This window comes from Rissa tridactyla, chromosome W (genome assembly GCF_028500815.1).
Source record: "Rissa tridactyla isolate bRisTri1 chromosome W, bRisTri1.patW.cur.20221130, whole genome shotgun sequence".
Taxonomy (NCBI): domain Eukaryota; kingdom Metazoa; phylum Chordata; class Aves; order Charadriiformes; family Laridae; genus Rissa; species Rissa tridactyla.
In genome coordinates this window covers 28,882,253-28,904,642 of record NC_071496.1, presented here as the reverse complement: position 1 = coordinate 28,904,642, position 22,390 = coordinate 28,882,253, and the positions used below count along the sequence as shown (strand labels likewise).

Here is a 22,390-nt window from a genome sequence, read left to right as displayed (position 1 = left end):
AAGGACAGAGCCGGAGCTGTTTGCTCCTGACATTGCCCACCTCGCCCCCTCCCCTCCCCAGTCGTCTCCCTGAGATAGAAGTGCTGGTTTTGTATGTCTGCTGTGTAAGTGTGTGTGGGCGCCAGCTTATACCTGCTGATCAGCATGTGTGCTACTGTTTGCTTTTTGTTGTGTGCAGTGTCGTTAGGTGACTCCCCTTGAGCAGGTGTTCTGCCCGGTGTGGTACTGTTCTCGTATGCAACTAGGGCTGACGCTCCGTCAAGTGAAGAAGTTTGTGTATACACCGTGTTTAGACGTAAGGCGAGCGCGCCCCAGGTAGATACACCAGGATGGGCTGTAGAACCGATGGAAGTCCTGAAATATTGGGGGAGTTTTCACGAGCCGACACATTTACACTCTCGGGAACGGCTCGCCCGTGCAGGGCATATTTGTACCGTGCAGGTTGTTTGTTGTTTGTCTATAAGATCATGGTTGATTGGGAAAAGGAGTTGAGCCAAAATCTATAGGATGCTCTGTATGAAAATGAGAAACTTAAGGAAAAATGAGAAACTGAGCTCTTGTTGCAAAGGCAGACTTTTATGTCAGTCGTAAGTGATGGAAGAAAAAAAAAAAAAAAAAAAAAAAGAAACCAAACAGGAACAATTAGATGGGAAATGTGCCACGTTAGCACAAAAGTATGCCATAAGCATTACGAGAAAGCATCAGAAAAAGAGAAATAGGACACCTGATTCAAAGCAGTACCACAGAGATATGTTTTTGGTTTTTTCCTCTATGTGTATATGTTATTGCATGCCTTAGTAGATTGCTCTGTGTTATACCCTGCGAGACTAAAATGAACCCCAGCAGAAGCAGTCTCTTGAGCAAGGGGGTGGAATATGGGAAAGCAACGGAAGATCGGCGAGGAGGATTGTAAATACACTCAAGGGACTCGCACCTGGGTGCTGGAAAGCACATATATCACACCAATTGTTATTCAGTCTCGGGTGCTGGCAAGAAAAACATTTGGATGACATAAGCCTGTAATGGACTCACAGACACCTTATCCAGCTGCTTGAGAATCTTGGCCTGTTGTGGAAGAAGATCAAAGCACAGTACCAGCAAGAACAGGGAGTCCGCATGCGCTCTTGCTAACAAGGACTCTTTTGCTGCCAAGGATTCGTGATAACAAGGACTCTCTTGCTGCCAAGGATAAGTTTAACAATGCGACTAGTACAGCTATTTCTGAGGTATTGCTAGATGTAGATAGTATTCGATATGCGATGTTGCAAAACAGAACTGCTACTGATTTTTTGCTTTCAGCTCACAGACATGGTTGTCAAGATTTTAAAGGACTGTATTGTGTGAATCTAAGTGACCACTCCAAATCCATCCATGCCCAGCTGCAGGAACTGCACCGACCGAACCAGCAACTTGTGGAGACCACGGGGTGAAATCTCTTTGCTGGATGGACTTGGGGGTGGGGTTGGTTGAAGCAAATTATACTCATCGCCTGTGTGGAAGGAATTTGTCTGTTATGTTTAGTATGCTGTTTGCCGTGTTTAATAAGCATTATACGATCAGCTATAAATGCCACTTTGCATCGTACCCTTGTACGAGTTGTAGCATATGTTGCTCTAAAAACTATGTGTGTATCCATGAGAACCTGACCTTCACAGAAGAAGATAACAAGAAGGGATTACAACAATGTAGTCACGTATCAGACAGCTGCTGTTAGCAAAGCTGGATCATGAGTTTGGTGAGACTCGCTGCATACACTGGCCACGTGTGCAGCGACTCTGGCCTGTACTTTTCTACTCGATCCAGTGCAGGAGAGTCTGGTGGGACTCGCTGCGTGCACTGGCCATGCATGCAGCGACTCTAGCCTGTACTTCTCCAGTCAATCCAGTGCAGGATATAAGGAGGCTGTCTCGGGTCAGAGAGGGGGAGAGAGACATGAGCACACTTTGAAGGTACAGGGGATGCCCTGAAGCACTGTGTCTGCCCCCGCCCTCCCCCATAAGTTCTATGTTCATTAACCCCAACAGCTCCGAAGGCATTACAGCATGTTGAAAGATAAGATATAGTCTACTACTGCTGCAAGACGCATTGAACACCTTCCTACAAGAATTTCAACTTTATGCCCTGATAGGACAGTGGGATGATGCAAAGAGCCTGACTGCGTTAGAGTGGGTATTTTTGCCACATACCTTTTCAAAACCAGTAACTATGATGATCGAAATGTTACCATGATTGTTTTTCCAGGGTCGCTTGTGCTGTCAGCAACCGCAATGTATTTGAAATATTACAAAAGGATTTCTCGTGGGTAAATCCAAAGAAATTGGCTTTCTGGGCTAAATTTAGGAATCTGGGTATTTATTGCCTTAGCAGGGTTCTTTTTGATTCTGTTTTTAATTGTGTTTAGTATATAACCCGCTAAGAGCGTCACAACAAGGATAACATGTCCAAATTAAAAGCGGTCAAAAATGGTTTCGATGATTGGTCAAACTCATGGGGTATAACAGGATGGTTATCAGACTTACTAAAGCAAGGGCTCATGCTATTGTTGGTTATATTATTATTGGTTATGGTAGCCTCGTGTGTTCTCCGCAAAGTGACTGACATGATAGAAAATGCCATGCATAAGGTCTGGCTGGCTCAAGAAGAAAAAGGGGGTATTGTAGGAATGTGTCTGAGAGAAAATGGTCACGTGAGCCAGCCTCCCTACTATGAGAGATTAGATTAAGAGCAAAACAGGTGGTAGAAGATGGAATTAGTACATGGGAAAAACGGGAACTGAGAAGGTAGAAAACATGTTGTGCTAATGACTAAGCAATTTACTATGTGAATTCTTGTAACCAATTTGATCTGTGAATGAACTGCATGGACAGCGCGTGAACAGAGACTGTAAGCCAATCATATAGCTGCCGCTAGCGCATGCTCTTATTGCCTGTCTATATATACTCTGTGAAAACTTGAATAAAGGGAGAACGATCATACTCATATTGAGACTCCATCGTTACTCCGGGTCCGTCTCCCACTCCAACAAGAGGGTAAATAGGAGAAGCCAGCAGATCAATGCCTGGTTCCAAGCCTGGTGCTACCGGCAGGACTTTGGTTTCTTTGACCATGGCCTGATTTACAAGACACCAGGCCTGCTGGTAACGGGCAGGAATAGCTTATCTTGCAGGGGGAAAAGGGTTCTAGGACAAGAGTTATCGGGGCTCATTGAGAGAGCTTTAAACTAGATTCAAAGTGGGGTGGGGATGGTACTGGGCTTGCTGGTGAGGTGCCTAGGTGTAGTAGCTCAGCACTTGTAGGGGAGCATGCCAGTATTTCTGAGAGCCAGAAGGCCTACCACATCTCAAGGGTGAAAACTACACACACAACTCCCTCTCTGAAATTATACACCAATGCACGCAGCATGGGGAATAAACAAGAAGAGCTGGAGATCTGTGTTTGGTCACAGGGCCATGATCTCATTGCAGTTACTGAGATGTGGTGGGACAGCTCACATGACTGGAACGCTGCCATGGATGGCTATGTCACAGAATCACAGAATGGTTTGGGTTGGAAGGGACCTTAAAGATCATCTAGTTCCAACCCCCCTGCCCTGGGCAGGGACACCTCCCACTAGACCAGGCTGCTCAAAGCCTCATCCAGCCTGGCCTTGAACACCTCCAGGGATGGAGCATCCACAACCTCCCTGGGCAACCTGTTCCAGTGCCTCACCACCCTCACAGGAAAGAATTTCTTCCTAATATCCAATCTAAATCTACTCTCTTTCAGTTTGAAGCCGTTGCCCCGTGTCCTATCATTACACTCCCTGATAAAGAGTCCCTCCCCATCCTTCCTGTAGGCCCCTTTTAACTACTGGAAGGCTGCTATAAGGTCTCCTCAGAGCCTCCTCTTCTCCAGGCTGAACAACCCCAACTCTCTCGGCCTGTCCTCATAGGGGAGTTGTTTCAATCCCCAGATCATCTTCGTGGCCCTCTGCTGGACCCGTTCCAACAGGTCCATGTCCTTCTTGTGCTGAGGACTCCAGAGCTGGACGCAGTACTCCAGGTGGGGTCTCACCCGAGCAGAGTAGAGGGATAGAATCACCTCCCTCGACCTGCTGGCTATGCTGCTTCTGATGCGGCCCAGGATGCAAATGGCCTTCTGGGCTGCAAGCACACATTGCCTGCTCATGTTGAGCTTCTTGTCCACCAGCACCCCCAAGTCCTTCTCCTCAGGGCTGCTCTCAAGCCATTCTCTGCCCAACCTGTATTTGTGCCTGGGATTGCCATGACCCAGGTGCAGGACCTTGCACTTGGCCTGGTTGAACTTCATGAGGTTTGCACAGGCCCACCTCTCAAGACTGTCAAGGTCCCTCTGGATGGCATCCCTTCCCTCCAGCGTGTCGACCGCGCCACACAGCTTGGCGTCATCAGCAAACTTGCCGAGGGTGCACTCAGTCCCACTGTCCATGTCACCGACAAAGATGTTAAACAGCACTGGTAGCCTGTAATAAACACCCACAACAGTGTCTCTCATATTAGTTTGCCCCTTAATCCTTACCCACAAGCTCTCAGCTCTCCCTTCATCCGCCCCCAGGGAGATCTCGATGCATTCCAGTTGCTCTCTCACATAAAGAGCAACTCCACCACCTCGCCTCACTGGCCTGTCTTCCCTGTAAAGGACTGGCTAGATGGCAGCACTCAAAGGGTTGCAGTCAATGGCTCAATGTCCACATGGAAACCAGTGACGAGTGGTGTTCCCCAGGGGTCAGTACTGGGTCCAGTCCTCTTCAATATATTCATCAATGACCTGGATGTTGGGATAGAGGGCACCCTCAGCAAGTTTGCTGATGACAACAAGCTGGGAGGGGTGGCTGACACACCAGAAGGCTGTGCCACCATACAGAGAGACCTGGACAGGCTGGAGAGTTGGGCAGAGAGGAACCTTATGAAATTCAACATGGGCAAATGTAGGGTGCTGCACCTGGGGAGGAATAACCCCCTGCACCAGTACAGGTTGGGGGCTGACCTGCTGGAGAGCAGCTCATCTGAAAGAGACCTGGGAGTCCTGGTGGACACCAGGATGACCATGAGCCAGCAATGTGCCCTTGTGGCCAAGAAGGCCAATGGCATCTTGGGCTGCATCAAGAAGAGCATGGCCAGCAGGCGGAGGGAGGTCATCCTCCCCCTCTACTCTGCCCTGGTGAGGCTGCATCTGGAGTACTGTGTCCAGCTCTGGGCTCCCTGGTTCAAGAGGGACAGGGAACTGCTGGAGAGGGTACAGCAAAGGGCTACCAAAATGATTAGGGGACTGGAACACCTCTCTTATGAAGAAAGGCTGAGGGACTTGGGTCTCTTCAGTCTGGAAAAAAAGACGGCTGAGGGGGGAATCTTATCAATGCTTATAAATACTTAAAGGGTGGGTGTCAGGAGGATGGGGCCAGGCTCTTTTCAGTGGTGCCCAGGGACAGGACAAGAGGTAACGGGCACAAACTTGAGCATAGGAAGTTCCACCTAAACATGAGGAGGAACCTCTTTACTTTGAGGGTGGCAGAGCACTGGAACAGGCTTCCCAGAGAGGTGGTGGAGTCTCCAACTCTGGAGACGTTCAAAACCCGTCTGGACGCGTTCCTGTGCAACCTGCTCTAGGTGACCCTGCTCTGGCAGGGGGGTTGGACTAGATGATCTCCAGAGGTCCCTTCCAACCCTACCATTCTGTGATTCTGTGAAATTGAACAAATTTAGTAGGACTTCTCAGCCTATCCTGAAATGATTTGCTTTACAAACTCCTTATAGCTCTGTTGTTGTTCTCAAATATCTTTCTAGATGAATAGATCCGGTGTCCTAATCTGTATACAATATTCAATGCCTTCCCAGCAACTGAAGTAATGGGGAGAAGATGCAAAAGTCTAATACAAAATTACTTTTGATCATAGAGTGAATTTGCTTTGTTCTGCTGCATCATGCTGAGATTCTGTTTCAATATAGCCACTAAACATTTCTCAGCAACTGTGCCAACTTAGCCAATAAATTCGCATTGTGAATTTCCACAGTCATTGCATATACACTTGACTTTATGGAATTTCATCTTATACAATCATAATTCACTGGGAAATTGACACACAGGTAGACAACAGAAACTCATTCTGGAAGATACTTCCCTTATTCACCAACTGATTATAGTAAAAGCAATTTACTTTATTAAGGACTATATGAAGTAATACGTAACCCTCGTAGTCCAGCGAGAGTTCTAGATGGATAGACTTAGCACACACTTGAATACTTGGCTAAAACAGTGAGCCACACACATGATCTCAATGTTTTGTAGGACTGGAACCACAATTTTCCATATAAGTAGCAGGAATGAGTTATTCTTTGTCTGTCCCACTGTCATGATTTGGGCCAGACTGGCCACTGACGAATGACAGATTCAGTGCCACTGAAAGGCACTCCAATCTTTCAGGGATATGTATTTAAACTAAAAAACCACAAAATCTTTCTTTATAACTGATCATTTTTTCTCTGTACTTTGCTAAATCTAAACTAATCTAGAAAAACACAGTCAAAAAGCTGCACAGGCATCAAATCTGTTTCCTGACGTTCATGAACTGCAAAGTACAATTGGGTGGGAAAATAACTGCATTCTTATATTCTGCTTTGGGTGCATCAGCTCAGCTCAGAATTGAGCTGAAGTGAATCTTCTGATCATCCTCACTTACAAAACTTGAGTTGACAGGCATGGTAGAGTCTCGGGGAATGTAAACTAGTCAAACTACATTAGAAGATGTGCTCCATGCATGGACCAAATGCACTTCTAGCTGCTAAAACATGTTCAGCCCACTGAATCAGTCTAGTGCTAGTCCAAAGTCAAACCCATGTCACTGAGTGTGATGCACATAGCGTGGACATCATACTCTCACCACCAAATGACTCAGTAGAGAGATGCACTCCCTTGTGCTCCACTACTTACTAAAAGAGACACAGCTGGTGACCACTGTTAGAAACGGGATAACAAGCTGCATGGGTCTTTTTGCCATTACACATTATGTAATATTTGCCATTACACATTATGCCATTATGATCTACTAATTCCTTATCATACATGTCCTATTTCATGCCCATTAATGACAGGAGGCCATTAGAAGTTAAAACATTTTATATTAAGGAAACAGGAAGAGAGAGAAGGGAGTTAACAAGGTTTGGACAATTTTAACTTATAAAACAGAAGCTATCCTTACTCACATGTATTGTAGGTTGACGTTTTTCACAAATGCCTGATGGGACACAAACCTTAAGCCTGAATCCACCACAGTCCTGTAAAAGTATATAAAACTTAGAATAGTTCATTTAAAAGAAATAAATTGAAAGAATAATGATAATGTTTAAAATAATAATGATAATGTTTAAAATAAGAATGTGGATGAAATATCAACTAGGTTGAACTGCAAGCTCTACAGCTGTCTTCTATAATGCAAAAAGTTAGCCCTGCTCTCTCATGAGGTCTGTAAATGCTTCTGCAAGAGAAATAAAGAAATATAATTATCCCATATACTCACAGATTTTTAAGTCCAACATAAAATCCAACTTCATTGTCATTGATACTCTCTAATTTCTGCTGGTTTGCGATGTAACTGTTGAAAAAGACAAAAAACAAAGTAAGAAAGTGGCTACTTCCACAGCTTTGATCAGAAGTCAGCAATGAAGTCTGAAAGCCAACAGTGGTTGCTGACCTATTGCACTGTATTTGGTTTATGTGGCAAGGTTTTGATAGCAGGAAGGGCTGCAGGGGCAGCTTCTGGCATCTTCTCACAGAAGCTGCCCCCCATGTCAGACAGAGACAGTTACAGGCTCCAAGACAGATTTGCCGCTGGCCAAAGCTGAGACAGTGACACTGGTAGCACCTCTGTGATAACATATTTACAGCAGCTGGGAGAGAGAAGTGAGAATATGTGAGAGAAACAACGATGCAGACACCAAGGTCAATGAAGAAGGAGGGGGAGGAGGTGCTCCAAGTGCTGAAGAAGAGATTCCCCTGCAGCCCACAGTGAAGACCATAGAGAAGCAGGTTGTTCCCCCTGCAGCCCATGGAGGATCACAGTAGAGCAGATATCCGTTCTGCAGACCATTGAAGACCCCACACCAGAGCAGGTGGATGTGCCCTGAAGGAAGCTGTGACCCCATGAAGAGCCCATGCAGGAGCAGGTCTTCTGGCTGGACCTGTGACCCCGCAGGGCACCCATGTTGGAGCAGTCCTTTCCTAAAGGGCTGTACCCCATGGAAAGGGTCTGTGCCGGAGCAGTTCTTGAAGAACTGCAGCCTGTGGGAAGGACCCATGCTGGAGCAGTTTGTGAAGGACTGTATCCCATGGGAGGGTCACCATGCTGGAGCAGGGGAAGAGCATGAGGAAGAAGAAGCTGCAGAGATGAAGCATTATGAACTGACTGTAACCCCCGTTCCCCATCCCCGTGTGCCACTCAGGGGGAGGAGGTAGAGAAGTGGGGAGGGAAGTTGAGCCTGGGAAGGGAGGGGTGGAGGGAAGGTGTATTTTAGATTTTTTTTCTTATTTCTCATTATCCTACTCTGATATGACTGGTATTAAATTAAATTAATTTCCCCAAGTCGAGCCTGTTTTGCCCATGATGGTAATTGCTGAGTGATCTCACTGTCCTTATCTTGACCCATGAGCTTTTTGTCATATTTTTTCCCCTTGTCCAGTTCAGGGGGAGTGATAGAGCAGCTTGGTGGGCACCTGGTGGTCAGCCAAAGTCAACTCACCACATGCAGTTAACACTGAGCTCTACTTAAAGCAACTGCAGAGCAAAAGTGCTCATTAAAATCTTCCCCAACATTTATTATTGTGGCACGGGGTTGGAGGAGGAACAATTGAGTTTTGCACAGGGGAAATGAGTTCATCAAGGAAAGAAGTCACCCTGAAGACACAATAAATAAAAATACATTACAGTGTCACTGTATTCCAGGACACTGCTTCATGGGTTTTACAACAGGAAAATGGCCAACTTCCATAGTAGTAACATAGTTGCTCCCATTTACATTTGGGGGGGCCTGCCCTAGTCTTTTTTCCCTCATGTTGTTCTTAACTTAATCACTCATTAAATTAATTTTCTCCCTTTCCCAAAGTAGTTGCAATTTTATTTTTTAAGTTGTGGTGATAGGAAAACAGAAAAAAGGGAGGCTACACTTCATTATATTACATACAGAAGTGGAAATTAAGAGAAGAGAAACTGTCCTAATAGACCAAAGTACTGTCAGTACTGTCAGAAAAAAGTTTCACAGTGCAAATCATGCTGTCCAGGAAGGAGGAATCAGAGGAAAGTGCAATTCAACTGACCTTATGAGCAGAGACATAAGCCTGATGTGGGAAATCACCCTGTCTAAGAGTCCATGCATTTCAAAAGATAACCCCAGTGACAGACAAATTGAAACTGAGATTCACTTGTATTTTCATAAGCATCCAGAATTAAGCAAAGCCACAATACAGTATGTTTTCATAAACAGAAGGAGTATTTATTTTGCTAGAATAAAACTTTAAGTGTTTCTTGTATTTAAAGGAACTCTGGCAAATTGGAGAAGAAAGTGTATCCTTTTCCCAAAGATGATAAAAATCTACTGTAGTTGGTGTTTTAGAGAAATCTTTTGTGTGCCCACATCCCAACAGAAGCTTGAGAATCCCAAGAGGTGGGATGGGCTTCCCTCCAAGCTGCAAAGCTGACTTAGGCTATGGTCTTGCCAAGCATCAGGAAAAGCAAAAAAAAAAAACCCTAATTGGTTTCATTGTCTCTTGGCAAAAATAAAGGCAGACAAAAGACAACACATGATACTGGACAAAACACGTTACCACAGCATCATATGACATCAATGACTGCTCTGAAGGGCTTCTTAGACTAAGATTAACATGGTGCACCCATTGTAAGGTAAGTTTCCTATATGTTTTGTGCCCTTTGTTGGATTTTTAAATGAATTTGATTTGATCTCTTGTGGTTTATTAATCTATTTTTCATTTGTTGGTTTTGCCAAGTAAAAACAATGAAGAAGTCTAGTAAAGGCTATCAGTCCTTCCATTTGAGAGTCCTGTAAGTGGATGATCCTACTGCCTCTGAATTTGCCCTGAAGAAGAGTAGGGGATTTAATTAAGTCTCATCTTATCTGTCACTTAGACCTCATCTTGCTAAAATTAAGTTATGCAAGAAATATCAAAGGTATCTTCCTCACTCGGTTCTCAACATTCAACCAATGAGCACCCTGCAAGACCAGAAGGAAACGGGGCAAATGCAGAAGAGCAGGAATGAAGGAAAACAGACAGAGAAACACAGAGGGAGAAGGGACTCAGAAGAGTAAAAGAGAAGAAACTGAGCAACAATTCTCTGACAAGCACTACCATAACCCAGCTCCATCACTTAAACACATTTATCACAGATCCAGATCTGACATTGCAATTTTAATCATAAAAATTTAACCAGAACCTCCCACTATGAGAAGCTAAAAAACTGACATAACTTATAGTGTCACATAGAAATATATTAGTTTATTGCATTCTGTGGTAAATCTCAACCAGTGTAAAAGAGCTCAGCTCTACTGAAGTTAATGTAGCAACCAGAATTTACACCAGATTAAGATCTGAGTATGAGCAGACCATCTATAAAAGGTAAAATATTAAAAAAATATCAGTATTGGTCCATTAGGGAACAAACCAAAGGGACAACATTTGGAATGATGAAGCAACATAAATTCATAATATTTCCTCCCCTACCTTTCTCTTATTGCATCCCTTAAAAAATAATAATAACAAAAAGTTCCACACTTTACTCTGAGCTGGTACTAGGCTGCTTATGGTGAATGATTTCTGACTTTCCATAATTGTGCTTCAAATAGGGACTCAGAAGAAATTTTGGCTAAGTGCAACTACAAATTACTCAAAATAATAGCTGTTATTCAATACATTTGTATATGACCCACTTAGTACAGAACATGACAGTAAAGAAAATTTTACACAGTTGGAAATCCCTGAAGAGTAGACAGATGTAAATTACCACAAGCAGGTCAGGTTTTCCTATGCTTCCTTACTTGCTTAACAGATCTTTTTTAAAGTTAAATCTTTGCAGCTATTTCACATCAGTGAGAAAGAAAGTACAATGACTGTGGCTGTACACTTCAAAGGGCAGCTGTTCTTTTGTTTAATTTAGAGAGGTTTGAAATAAAATCTCTAAGTGAAGTCTATTTTTAACTTCTTTACAACTATTCTACCCTGATGTTATTTCTCATCAAACATTAATACTCTAAAAGCTCCAACTTGCAGTGGGTGATGCTGAGAAATGCAATTTGCCTGCTTGTCCTTAAGAATATCCATCCTGTTCTTTAACTGAACATTTTTTATTGTAGCACAGAAGAAAAACATCCTGACTCATGTCTGTCTGAAGTCACATGAGGAGCTTGGAAGCTCCCACTACACACCACAAAGTGTAGCACCACTGAAATCTGTCAGGATATTACCCAATGGGATCACACTTATCAGCTCACAAATACCAATTATTGCCTCTAAACCAGACCCTCAGCTGTCTACAATACTATTCACTTGATTATACTATAGCTCTATACTATGTCTTTCCTTCAATGAGTCATCAGTAAACTATTTTTTATACCTTTAATTTCATGTCCCCTTTGTAAACTACTGATTCATTCTCATAAAAGCATTCAGAATCATACACCTACCAACTGCACATTGCAACCTACAATAACATGCTCATCTGAACACACTTCAACAACTTGACTACTGAATAATATCACATATTCATATTTCACCACTTCTGCAACATTCCGGAAAGGATATTTTAAAAACCTATGGTAAAAGATTTAACTCTTTCAAATAACTTTTTTTTAAGAGAATGGTCTTCATTTTCATGCATTGCACATGTAAAAAAACCTGTCTGTACAAAGTCAGTGAAGCGACTTTTGAATTATGAAAGCATGAAAAGAAATGGAAGCCATTTCTGTACTTTAAAACAGTTTAGATTCTTTTGTGCTTCGACAGCTCAAAAGAAGAATTCACTCAACTTTCAAATCTGACATGTCCATTTTCTTAAACTGAAAACATTTGGTCAGCAGAACTATGTCTCCCTAACATAGTTCATTTACTCTGTTTTCTCTGGATTTACATACATTAAGGTATACTTCTCCACTTGGAAAACCAGCCACATGCTAGTATCAATGACAGATATAAGCAAATAACACTGTAATTCAGCTCCAGAAATATTTCTGTTGCCAGAAAACTCCCTTTATGGGAAAAATATTTTCTTAACACTCAAAAAAAAAAATCAATTATATGTTTAGCCCTGATTCATAAAGCTATGAAAAAACAGTTCTGAAAATTAATAAACATTCCCTGGTGAAATGTTTCTGAACTGTAGGAAACCTTTTTATTCTGAGATATTTTTTCACCAGATTTTTTGGGAAAAAGGCAGTACGCTCCAGACACTGAACTGTCAGTAGATGAGTTATCATTTAATGACAAGTCACATATGTCCCTAGTCTACACTACTGTGAGAGCTTTATGTTTTATGTAACATCCACAATTAAATACTGCAAAATTCCTTAGTGCTGTATTTTCTTACAAACTCAAATATCAAATTAAGTTCATCAAAAGATATGCTAAAGCTTACGGACATTTGCAGCATACCTGGGCTGATTTATGGTTATGCATAAAAATAATTAAAACCTTGTAGGCTGGACAAAATATTTGAACTTAGCAGATTCAAATGGGTTTCATTTGCAGTCCCGTTGAAACTGTTAGGAAAATCTCATTCCCTAACTATTGTACCAATTGGTCTTAATAGTATGAAATTGTATTAGCTTTTTAAGAGATATATATTTTACATTGTATACTGCATAACCATGGTTAATTCAGCATAACTAAAGGGCCCCAGTTCACTGCAAGGAGGAGGACAGCCCCCACCTTGAAGATACGGACCTTTGTTTCTTGAAATCTTAAAGCCAGCCACAAAGAAGAAAAGATGCCCCTGGACTACTAAGATCACGCCAGCATCCTAGCCCCTCTAACACCTCTATGAAACCCTCCCATTATCTGTCATCATAAATAAGGAACTGCAGCAAGACCGATTCCAAGGATGTCTAGATTAAGAAAGAAGCAGATGGATGATGACACCATAGAATTATAGTTGCTTTGCAAAACAGTAGTATGTTTGTACTTAAGTAGTGATTGGTCAAATCATGTTGTACCTGAATGCTTGAAAGGTATAAGAACCCTGTGTAAAATCGCATTTGGGATGCCCCAATTTGAGTGGGACACCTCATGCGCATGAATAAAGAATGACTTGTAATTCTATACTTTGTGTCCTAGCTTTGCTGCCCTTCTCTGGACCTGCTCCAGCACCTCAATATCTTTCTTGTAGGGAGGGGCCCAAAACTGGACACAGTACTCAAGGTGGGGCCTCACCAGTGCTGAGTACAGGGGGACAATCACTTCCCTAGTCCTACTCACCACACTATTCCTGATACAGGCCCAGAATGCTGTTGGCCTTCTTGGCCACCTGGGCACACTGCTGGCTCGTGTTCAGCCGGCTGTCCACCAACAACCCCAGGTCCTTTTCTGCCAGGCAGCGCTCCACCTACTCTTCCTCAAGCCTGTAGCGCTGCATGGGGTTGCTGTGACCCAAGTGCAGGACCCAGCACTTGGCCTTATTAAACCTCATACCACTGGCCTCAGCCCATCGATCCAGCCTGTCCAGGTCCCTCTGCAACGCCTCTCTACCCTCAAGCAAGTCGACACTCCCACCTAGTTTGGTGTCACCTGCAAACTTCCTGAGGGTGCACTCGATCCCCTCGCCCAGATCTTGGATAAAGATATTAAAGAGATCTGTCCCCAACAATGAGCTCTGGGGAACACCACTTGTGACCGGCCGCCAACTGGATTGAACTCCATTCACCACCTCTCTCTGGGCCCAGACATCCAGACAGTTTTTACCCAGCAAAGAGTACTCCCATCCAAGCCATGGACAGCCACTTTCTCCAGGAGGATGCTGTGAGAATCAGAGAATGGCAGGGGTTGGAAGGGACCTCTGGAGATCATCTAGTCCAACGCCCCTGCCAGAGCAGGGTCACCTAGAGCAGGTTGCACAGGAGCGCGTCCAGGCGGGTTTTGAATGTCTCCAGAGATGGAGACTCCACCACCTCTCTGGGCAGCCTGTGCCAGTGCTCTGCCACCCTCAAAGTAAAGAAGTTCCTCCTAAGTATTTATAAGCGTTGATAAGATTCTCCCCTCAGCCATCTTCTTTCCAGACTGAAGAGACCCAAATCCCTCAGCCTTTCTTCATAAGAGAGGTGTTCCAGTCCCCTAATCATCTTGGTAGCCCTTTGCTGCACCCTCTCCAGCAGTTCCCTGTCCTTCTTGAACCGGGGAGCCCAGAACTGGACACAGTACTCCAGGTGCGGCCTCACCAGGGCAGAGTAGAGGGGAAGGATGACCTCCCTCAACCTGCTGGCCACACTCTTCTTGATGTACCCCAGGATGCCATTGGCCTTCTTGGCCACAAGGGCACGTTGCTGGCTCATGGTCATCCTGTTGTCCACCAGGACTCCCAGGTCTCTTTCCACAGAGCTGCTCTCCAGCAGGTCAGCCCCCAACCTGTCCTGGTGCAGGGGGTTATTCCTCCCCAGGTGCAGCACCCTACACTTGCCCTTGTTGAATTTCATAAGGTTCCTCTTTGCCCAGATCTCCAGCCTGTCCAGGTCTCTCTGTATGGTGGCACAGCCTTCTGGTGTGTCAGCCATCCCTCCCAGCTTTGTGTCATCAGCAAACTTGCTGAGGGTGCCCTCTATCCCAACATCCAGGTCATTGATGAATATATTGAAGAGGACTGGACCCAGTACTGACCCCTGGGGAACACCACTCTTCACTGACCTCCAACTAGACTCTGTGGCCCTAATCACGACCCTCTGAGCTCTGTCTTCCAACCAGTTTTCTATCTACCCCACTATCCATTCACCCAACCCACACTTCCTAAGCTTCCCTATGAGGATGCTGTGGGAGACAGTGTCAAAAGCCTTGCTGAAGTCAAGGTAGACAACATCCACTGCCCTCCCCTCATCTCTCCATCCAGTCATGCCATAATAGAAGGCTATCAGATTAGTCAGACATGATCTCCCTTTGGTGAATCCATGTTGAGTACTTCTGATAGCTTTCTTTTCCTCCACATGCTTTGAGATGACGCCCAGAATGAGCTGTTCCATCATCTTTCCAGGGATGGAGGTGAGGCCAATGGTGTCAAAGGCTTTACTAAAGTCCAGGTAGACAACATCCACAGCCTTTCCCTCATCCACTAAGCGGGTCACCTTATCATAGAAGGAGATCAGGTTTGTCAAGCAGGACCTGCCTTTCATGAATTCATGCTGACTGGGCCTGATCACCTGGTTGTCCTTCATGTGCCGCATAATGGCACTCAGGATGATCTGTTCCATAACCTTCCTAGGCACAGAGGTCAGACTGACAGGCCTGTAGTTCCCCAGATCCTCCTTCCGGCCCTTCTTGTGGATGGGCATCACATTTGCTAACTTCCGGTCCACTGGGACCTCTCCAGTTAGCCAGGACTGCTGATAAATGATGGAAAGTGGCTTCCATCTAGAGCAGTTCTAGAGTTGACAGAACTAACTCTTGGACCTTTCTTTGCAACCACTGACACACACTTTTTTGGAGCAAATTCTTCACTATGTATATCCCACATCCAGATAAGGTACTGTTCTGGAACAAAGGACAAGGTCACAGATTATAGTTAGCTTCAAGAACTCCCTATTCTTGATCTGTGGCTGTTTCAACTGCAAGGAGACACCAGGCGTCATTCTGCTCCATACCAAGATGCTATGATTATCCAATTAGTAGCATGCAGATGCCATTGGGAATTGCTTCTCGAAAGCTGACATTCTGAACAATTAGCACCAATCCACCAGCTTAAAGCAGGAGAAAGCTGGCATTAAGCGGAGATCTCAGTCTTATTTTGAGACTGCAGGAGCAGATCCACACTCTTGCTTAAGTCTGCAACTCCCTGGGAAGTGGAAAGCCCATGGTTTGCCAGCTAACCTTATTTCACTCCTTACAGTATGCAAACATTAAGGCAAAAGTAAAAATAAATTAATATGACCACAATGTAGAATTTAAGAAAACAGTTACTATATTTATAAAATGGGAATATGAAATGTAATGCATCCTTGGGCTTACTTGTTTATCTGGTTTGGCTTGAAGGTGTTCTGTTCTTTTCAAGTAGCAGTGTACCAAATCAAGCTAACTCTCAAGACATTTCAGGCAGCTCTCCAGATTTGGGATTCATGTCCTCAAGCAACACCTTCAGAATTACTTCCCCCAGAATGAATGCAAAGCTTATTTGCGTATTTTCTCCATTAGGTTCTCTATTCCTGTCACCTCCCCCCGAGCTCTATGAAGTTCATATGTTTGATATTCACCAAGATATCGATTTTTAACACTTCTCCAGAGGACAGGTGACAGCTATAGTCTATCTTTTCCTTAGCAAATATTTTTGGGAAATGCTTATATCCCTTGATATAGTCAGTGTAGAATAATTACTAAAATGATCAAAAATACAGCATTGTTCACACATTAAGGAAAGGTATAAAATCAAAAAGCTTCTAGGGTAGAATACAGCCGCAGCTGGTATGCAAAAAATCCACTACATCTGCGATTCCCTGTACAACATTGCTTGCAAAGCAACATGGAGGGCAGAGTGGAATGGAGAGTCCACGGTCACTCCCTGTGATAATACAGCAGATATGGGAACGAGATGGTACTATGGAACTGATAAGTTGCATACTTACTACCCTAAGCCAACGGTCTGTCAAATTTTGACAAAATGCTGTCCTTTGCTCATTGTAATGTCATTATAATACTAAAACACACCTCCATCCCGAAGACTACCCGCCTCCAAGGTGCGAACACTCCTCCTTGAGTCTGCGCCCTGAATTTTTTGTAAATTATACCTTTAAATGTGAAGCGAGAGAATTTTACACCAATCATAATAAAGGTATTTATGACTAGAGTCACTCAAACTCCACCTTGAAGATAAAAAATAGTATAAAAATAGACCAAGAAAGGGGGAATATCAGGGAAGACACCATTGTGAACAAGTCAAGGAGGACTCTGTCACAGACTGCCTTTGACCTCCAGGATCAGTCGATGGGCTGAGCCTTTCTTCCCCCTCATAGGGACGCCTTTGGGTAAGACTTCGATTATACCGAGTGCTTCCTCGAGAAACTTAGAATCTCTCTAGAGAATCTCTTTCCTATATTTATAGCCAGGCTGTATTGTTTATAACTTTGTCGCGCATTTTGTATCTGTAACAATACTTTTATTTGCATGTGTTTTGCAGACAGTGTATTTATCACCGGCAACCCATAAGAACCTATACGTCTGTTGCTTAAATAAACTGTACTGTTTAAGTAGCTAGTCATTTCGGTTTCTCACTGAACACAACCAAAGACTCGAGAGTGGCCGTGCTAGTTCATGAGCACGACTAGACTGAAGGTGCAGTCCACTATTAGTGTATCCAGAATCATAATAGTTTCATACGTATTAAACGCGATTGGACTGATAGTGCTGAATTGGGCATCACTCAGAATTTAAACCTAGCCGCACCTGGCCTCCCACCTCGGTGAGGAGTGTTAGAACGCAAGGGGGTTTATTTTCTCACAAAACTACTTTGCCCTTTAACGCAACAGTCAGAAAGAAGTATCAGCTGTCCAGACGACAAAGAATTTATTTATAAAGGCATATCTTAAATGCTGGCCTTATACTTTTCTACAAAACACATTTCCCTCCATGGTGTATAAAATAATCTCTGCAGACTGACAGGAAGGGGCTTAAATTGGACCCTTTATAATATATAGACAAAAAATCACACATTAAATAAACATACAAAAGGAGAGCAATGAATGTGGCTGTTTATTAGTTCTTGACAGAGAGTAGACATAAGAGTTAAAAAATTTTCTTTTAAATTTGGCTTCCTAGGAAGAAAGGACATCTTCCTGGAATGAATAAATACAAAGAAATATATGTGACAATTCTTTCTCATACAGAGTGACCTAGTGTGATGACTTTTCAGAGACTAGTAACACAATCTCTTTTTCAACACTTGCATATACCACCTCTGTAGCTGTCACTGGCCTTGATGCAAATGAGACTGACAAAACATCAGTTCCATAATAGTGCAGTAAGACTGATCCTAACCATCCTTTAGACGCATCTTTTCAGATCTTTCAGTGAATCAAAACATTAAAGCATCTTGTTTGATGTCAAAACCTTTGAATTCTTTTTTTCCCAGGCACTCATGTTCAGGGAGTGACTTTGTAGAAGGGATGTCTTAAGAGTTAGATAAGCACTTGCTGACATAATTCAGTGTGCTTTACAACATTTAAGTCCTCTTCCTATCTTCAAGTTTTGATACATTCAGTATTCCCTGACTATTTGATTCAACAGAAGAAATTCCTTCAGAAATTCCCTCTGAAGCTAGTCTTCCTCCCAAGTATAGTATTTCCAATGTAGCTTTGTTCAGTTAAAAATTACTATCGCTTGTAATGTTAAATACTCTGTTCAGTCTTTTCTAATATTCACTGAATCATCAAGACATATGTCCGTACCTGCTACACTTTCCATTGTCTCATTCACTGCATGCAATATACCTCAAGCCAAACAGATCAAAAGGTAGTACTTCCAAATGACGGAATGAAACTGCAAAGCTTAAAGCCATCTATCCAGAAAAATCCATCTATATCCTGTTAATGCATTAAATTTGCTGAATAATTTGACTCCTGACATCTCAAGCAACATTCTCCTTTCCATAAGCCAGCAAAAGTGTTCCTTTTTCTGTTTTTATTTGTCTGAAGAGTCTACATATGGTCATAGTCTCCATTCTTTTTTTCTCTGCAATTATTAAAGAGAGAACTCAATTTGTAGATTTTTTTTTGTTCTTCAAATGATGCCATCTGCTGCCTTAGTTCACAACTCACTAGCCTCTTTCTCAAGACTTCTGAAACATTCTGTGTAGCCCTGACCACAGATCTGTGTCATCTCCAAGCCATATCTTGTCTCTTAATGGAAGATATTTAATCTTCATATTATGTTACTAAAACATTCCAAAAGGGATACAGGTTGTCTTTCTGAATTTCCATGATATTAACTCTCTTGATGCTTACCTCAGCTTTCAAGACCCAGAACAGGTTTCCACCTTCTGCATATCAACACCTCTTTTACCATTTATATTTAACTGATACATTATTGGAGAACATTTCAACAGCATTAAAATTGCTCCTCTGTTAAAGCATTTCAGAGGCACTCTTTATTCTTCCACATTTATGTGCTCTTTACAGTTTCCTATTTCACTTTCTGTTATCATATTTATTTCCATTCCATTCTCTGTCCTGTATAGTCCATTTCTGCTCATTTTAATTGGCCAATCCTTTTAATTGATAGCTTCTTCCACTAGTATTCCTAAAAACAGCACTTCACCTTCACTTGACAAATCCCATTCTTCACTTAATACAAGCAGTTTCTTGCTTGCATTGCATATTTTAACATAATGATGTGTTTATCATACTTTCTGCATGTTTGTCACTAACAGAGCATTTCTGACTCATGCTGACTGACATATTGCTGTCACTGTTTCCATAGCTTTTCATATTCCTCTACTCAGTCAATTTAATTTCTGGGAAATTCTCCCTTGCAGTGGTACACACAGTAAAATGTTTTGTGTCTTTCATCCAGGTTTTTATTTGTATTTCTGTTTGTTTTGCTGCTTGGGATATACATATTACCTTTTCTAGAGCAGGATCAAATTGACTTTGTTGTTATACTTCATGAAAATGAACTCTTTTGTAAGTGTTTCCATTTTGACATCATGTTAAGTCTTTGACCATCTTCTCTATTGTTTTCCCTTCAAATTTTATTTTCATCCTGCATGTACCTCTTTCATAAGGTATTATTTGGTACAATGGTCTTCAAACTTTTTCACTATTTCTGCAAAAGCTGCCTTCTCCTTACCCACCACAATTTTCATGACATTCTTCATTTACTTTTACAGTTTTTGTCTCTGCCACTGCTTAAGAGCAGACTAATATTTTTCTCATCCTCCAGCCTATTTATCATTATGGTTTTCCTAATTATGCAACACTGTTGCACACACTTTCCAGCATTACCTCAACCCTCAAGATGAGTAAAGAGTTCACCTGCAATTACATCAGATCGAGCTGCCAGTTCAATGATAACTGCAGCTCTTTAGGGTTGTCATCTCCTAAACCTTTCACTTTAGATACCAACTGCTTCAAGATAAACTTTCATTAAAAATCATAACAAGATGCAAAGTGCTGTACAGCAGGCAAAAACTGCGCATACAAGCATACTGAAGAGGAGGGAATGACTGCCCTGTCTCCATGCAGACATGAACGCCATGGAGAGTTGCAAGAAATGTTCAGGGCAGGGAAGATCAAAGCGATCTTTCTTCCACCCCCTCCCACCTCCAGGACAAGTGGTAACTATTTCTGTAGCTGTGCCACCTAGGTCCATGCCCTCCAAAAAGCATGGGCTTTGGGCAACAAGACAGCCACTGCACACAAACACAGTCCAGAATCTGCAGTGATGTCTAGTGCTGAAAAAAACCCAAAAGTTCTATCCAGCACTAATTTTTCCTCTTTGGTATCTTTATGCCACATATGGATTTGTGCCAATTCAAAATGTTTGTAAAACTATTTGAACCTAACGTGAAAAGTTCAAACTTTTGTGTACACATATAAATACATGAGGCATATACAGTATTCAAAATATACTTACATTGCTACTACTCTAAACTTGAAAATACTTTGGCATATGCTTGAGTATACTGCATAGTTAGCCACATAGAAGTTAACAGAACTACTCCTAGTAGGAGAGTTTAATATATGTGTTTACAAGCCAAGGATCACTGCATGCATATTGTATTCCAAAACTAATTTTAAAAAAATTAGGAAGAGACAAGACTTGAGGGGGAAGTAAGAAATGAAAAAGCAACAGATTATTCATCTCTCTATCCAGAAAAGGTATTTTAGCTTCCTTAAACAGACCCATATTCACTGAATAGGTTCAGCTGGGAAAAAAAAAAAGATAAAAAAATAAATAGAAAAAGACATGTCTATGTGAGGTAGAAGACCACAGATTTGGAGGAAATGCTAGAAATAATGTTCAACTATTATCCAGGAATACCAGGTTCAATTCTTCCCTCTTCCTGAGGGACTGTAATCCCAGTCTCCCAGAAGATACCATACCATAAAGCCATCAGAGAGGGCAGTCTCAGCCTTACCTGTTCATGCTGTTATAATTTTTGTCATAATTGAACATTCAGTAGAGCAGGAACACGATTCAGCTGTCTCACTATACAACTAAGTACCACTTAGCTAAACAGACAGTTCTGCGCTCTGACCCAAGAGCATATTTAAGTATTCCACATGAATTTAGTCAACTCTGATGGGAAGAATAAAGACAAATCCACATCTGTATGCCATATAGGATGGTAGTTAAGATGCTGACATGCAAGACCTTGATTCAAACCCATGCTCTGAATCAAGCAGAGCAACCCTGCACAATACTCTTCTGAAATGGTTTGTTTTGGACCACACAAACAGCTTACTCCACAGCATGATGCTGTTTGCTAGAAGGGAGGTCTTGCTTTTCCCACTCAGTGAACTAAGTTCCCAAAGTTTTCTTATAGTCAGTGGAGAGAGGAGGACGCTTACATCAGATAAGTAAGTAGATTTGCAGTAAGAATCTAATTTAGGCCTTCTGAATCACTTCCTGGAAGAGGCGGACTCTCCATTGTTGGCAGGAGAGTAGCCAGCTGAGTTAAGTGCCTTTGCTATGCAGTTCATGGAGACTTGCCAGATTTTAAATGCTGAGGTCTGGGACAGTCCCAGACATGCTTAGCAAGTCCAGCATATGACACTAATGGCATATGCTGTGAAAAGTCCCCCATGCATGCCCAATAAGTCTGACATGCCCAGTATGGACACATGATTTATCTGCATATGCTTGCTGTGCAGTCTGGCATTTAGAAAATCAGACAGTTGTTGCAGAAGTATGGGGAAAAGTCACGTCCTATATGCTCTTCATACTGAATACAGCATCTGACTATGTAATATAGGATATCCATGTTACAGAGGATATCTGCTTAATATGGCCCTAATTATTTTTATATGTATGGTTCAGAAATTAAAAAGATAAAAAATATTTTGTTTACATCTAAACCCAAAAGATTTCTGTTGTCTTAACTGACAAACCAAGATGAAAAATAAATAAATAATTTGCCCAGCCCCAATTAGAGTTCTATCAACAGATTCTCCCATAAGAAGCTTAGAAG

At 42.5% G+C, this 22,390-nt stretch overlaps 1 protein-coding gene across 3 annotated transcripts in view; it reads right to left on the bottom strand.

Annotated features, from left to right (window-relative positions):
• Positions 1-22,390, bottom strand: part of LOC128901988 (BDNF/NT-3 growth factors receptor-like) — a 199,379-nt gene that overhangs the window by 163,893 nt on the left and 13,096 nt on the right. For all 3 annotated transcript variants that reach the window (XM_054184232.1, XM_054184233.1, XM_054184235.1), the window contains exons 2-3: positions 7,532-7,606; positions 7,218-7,289 (exon numbers count right to left, since the gene is read on the bottom strand). In XM_054184232.1, the coding sequence (XP_054040207.1) occupies positions 7,218-7,289; positions 7,532-7,606 (147 nt within the window). The remainder of the gene's footprint in view (positions 1-7,217; positions 7,290-7,531; positions 7,607-22,390) is intronic.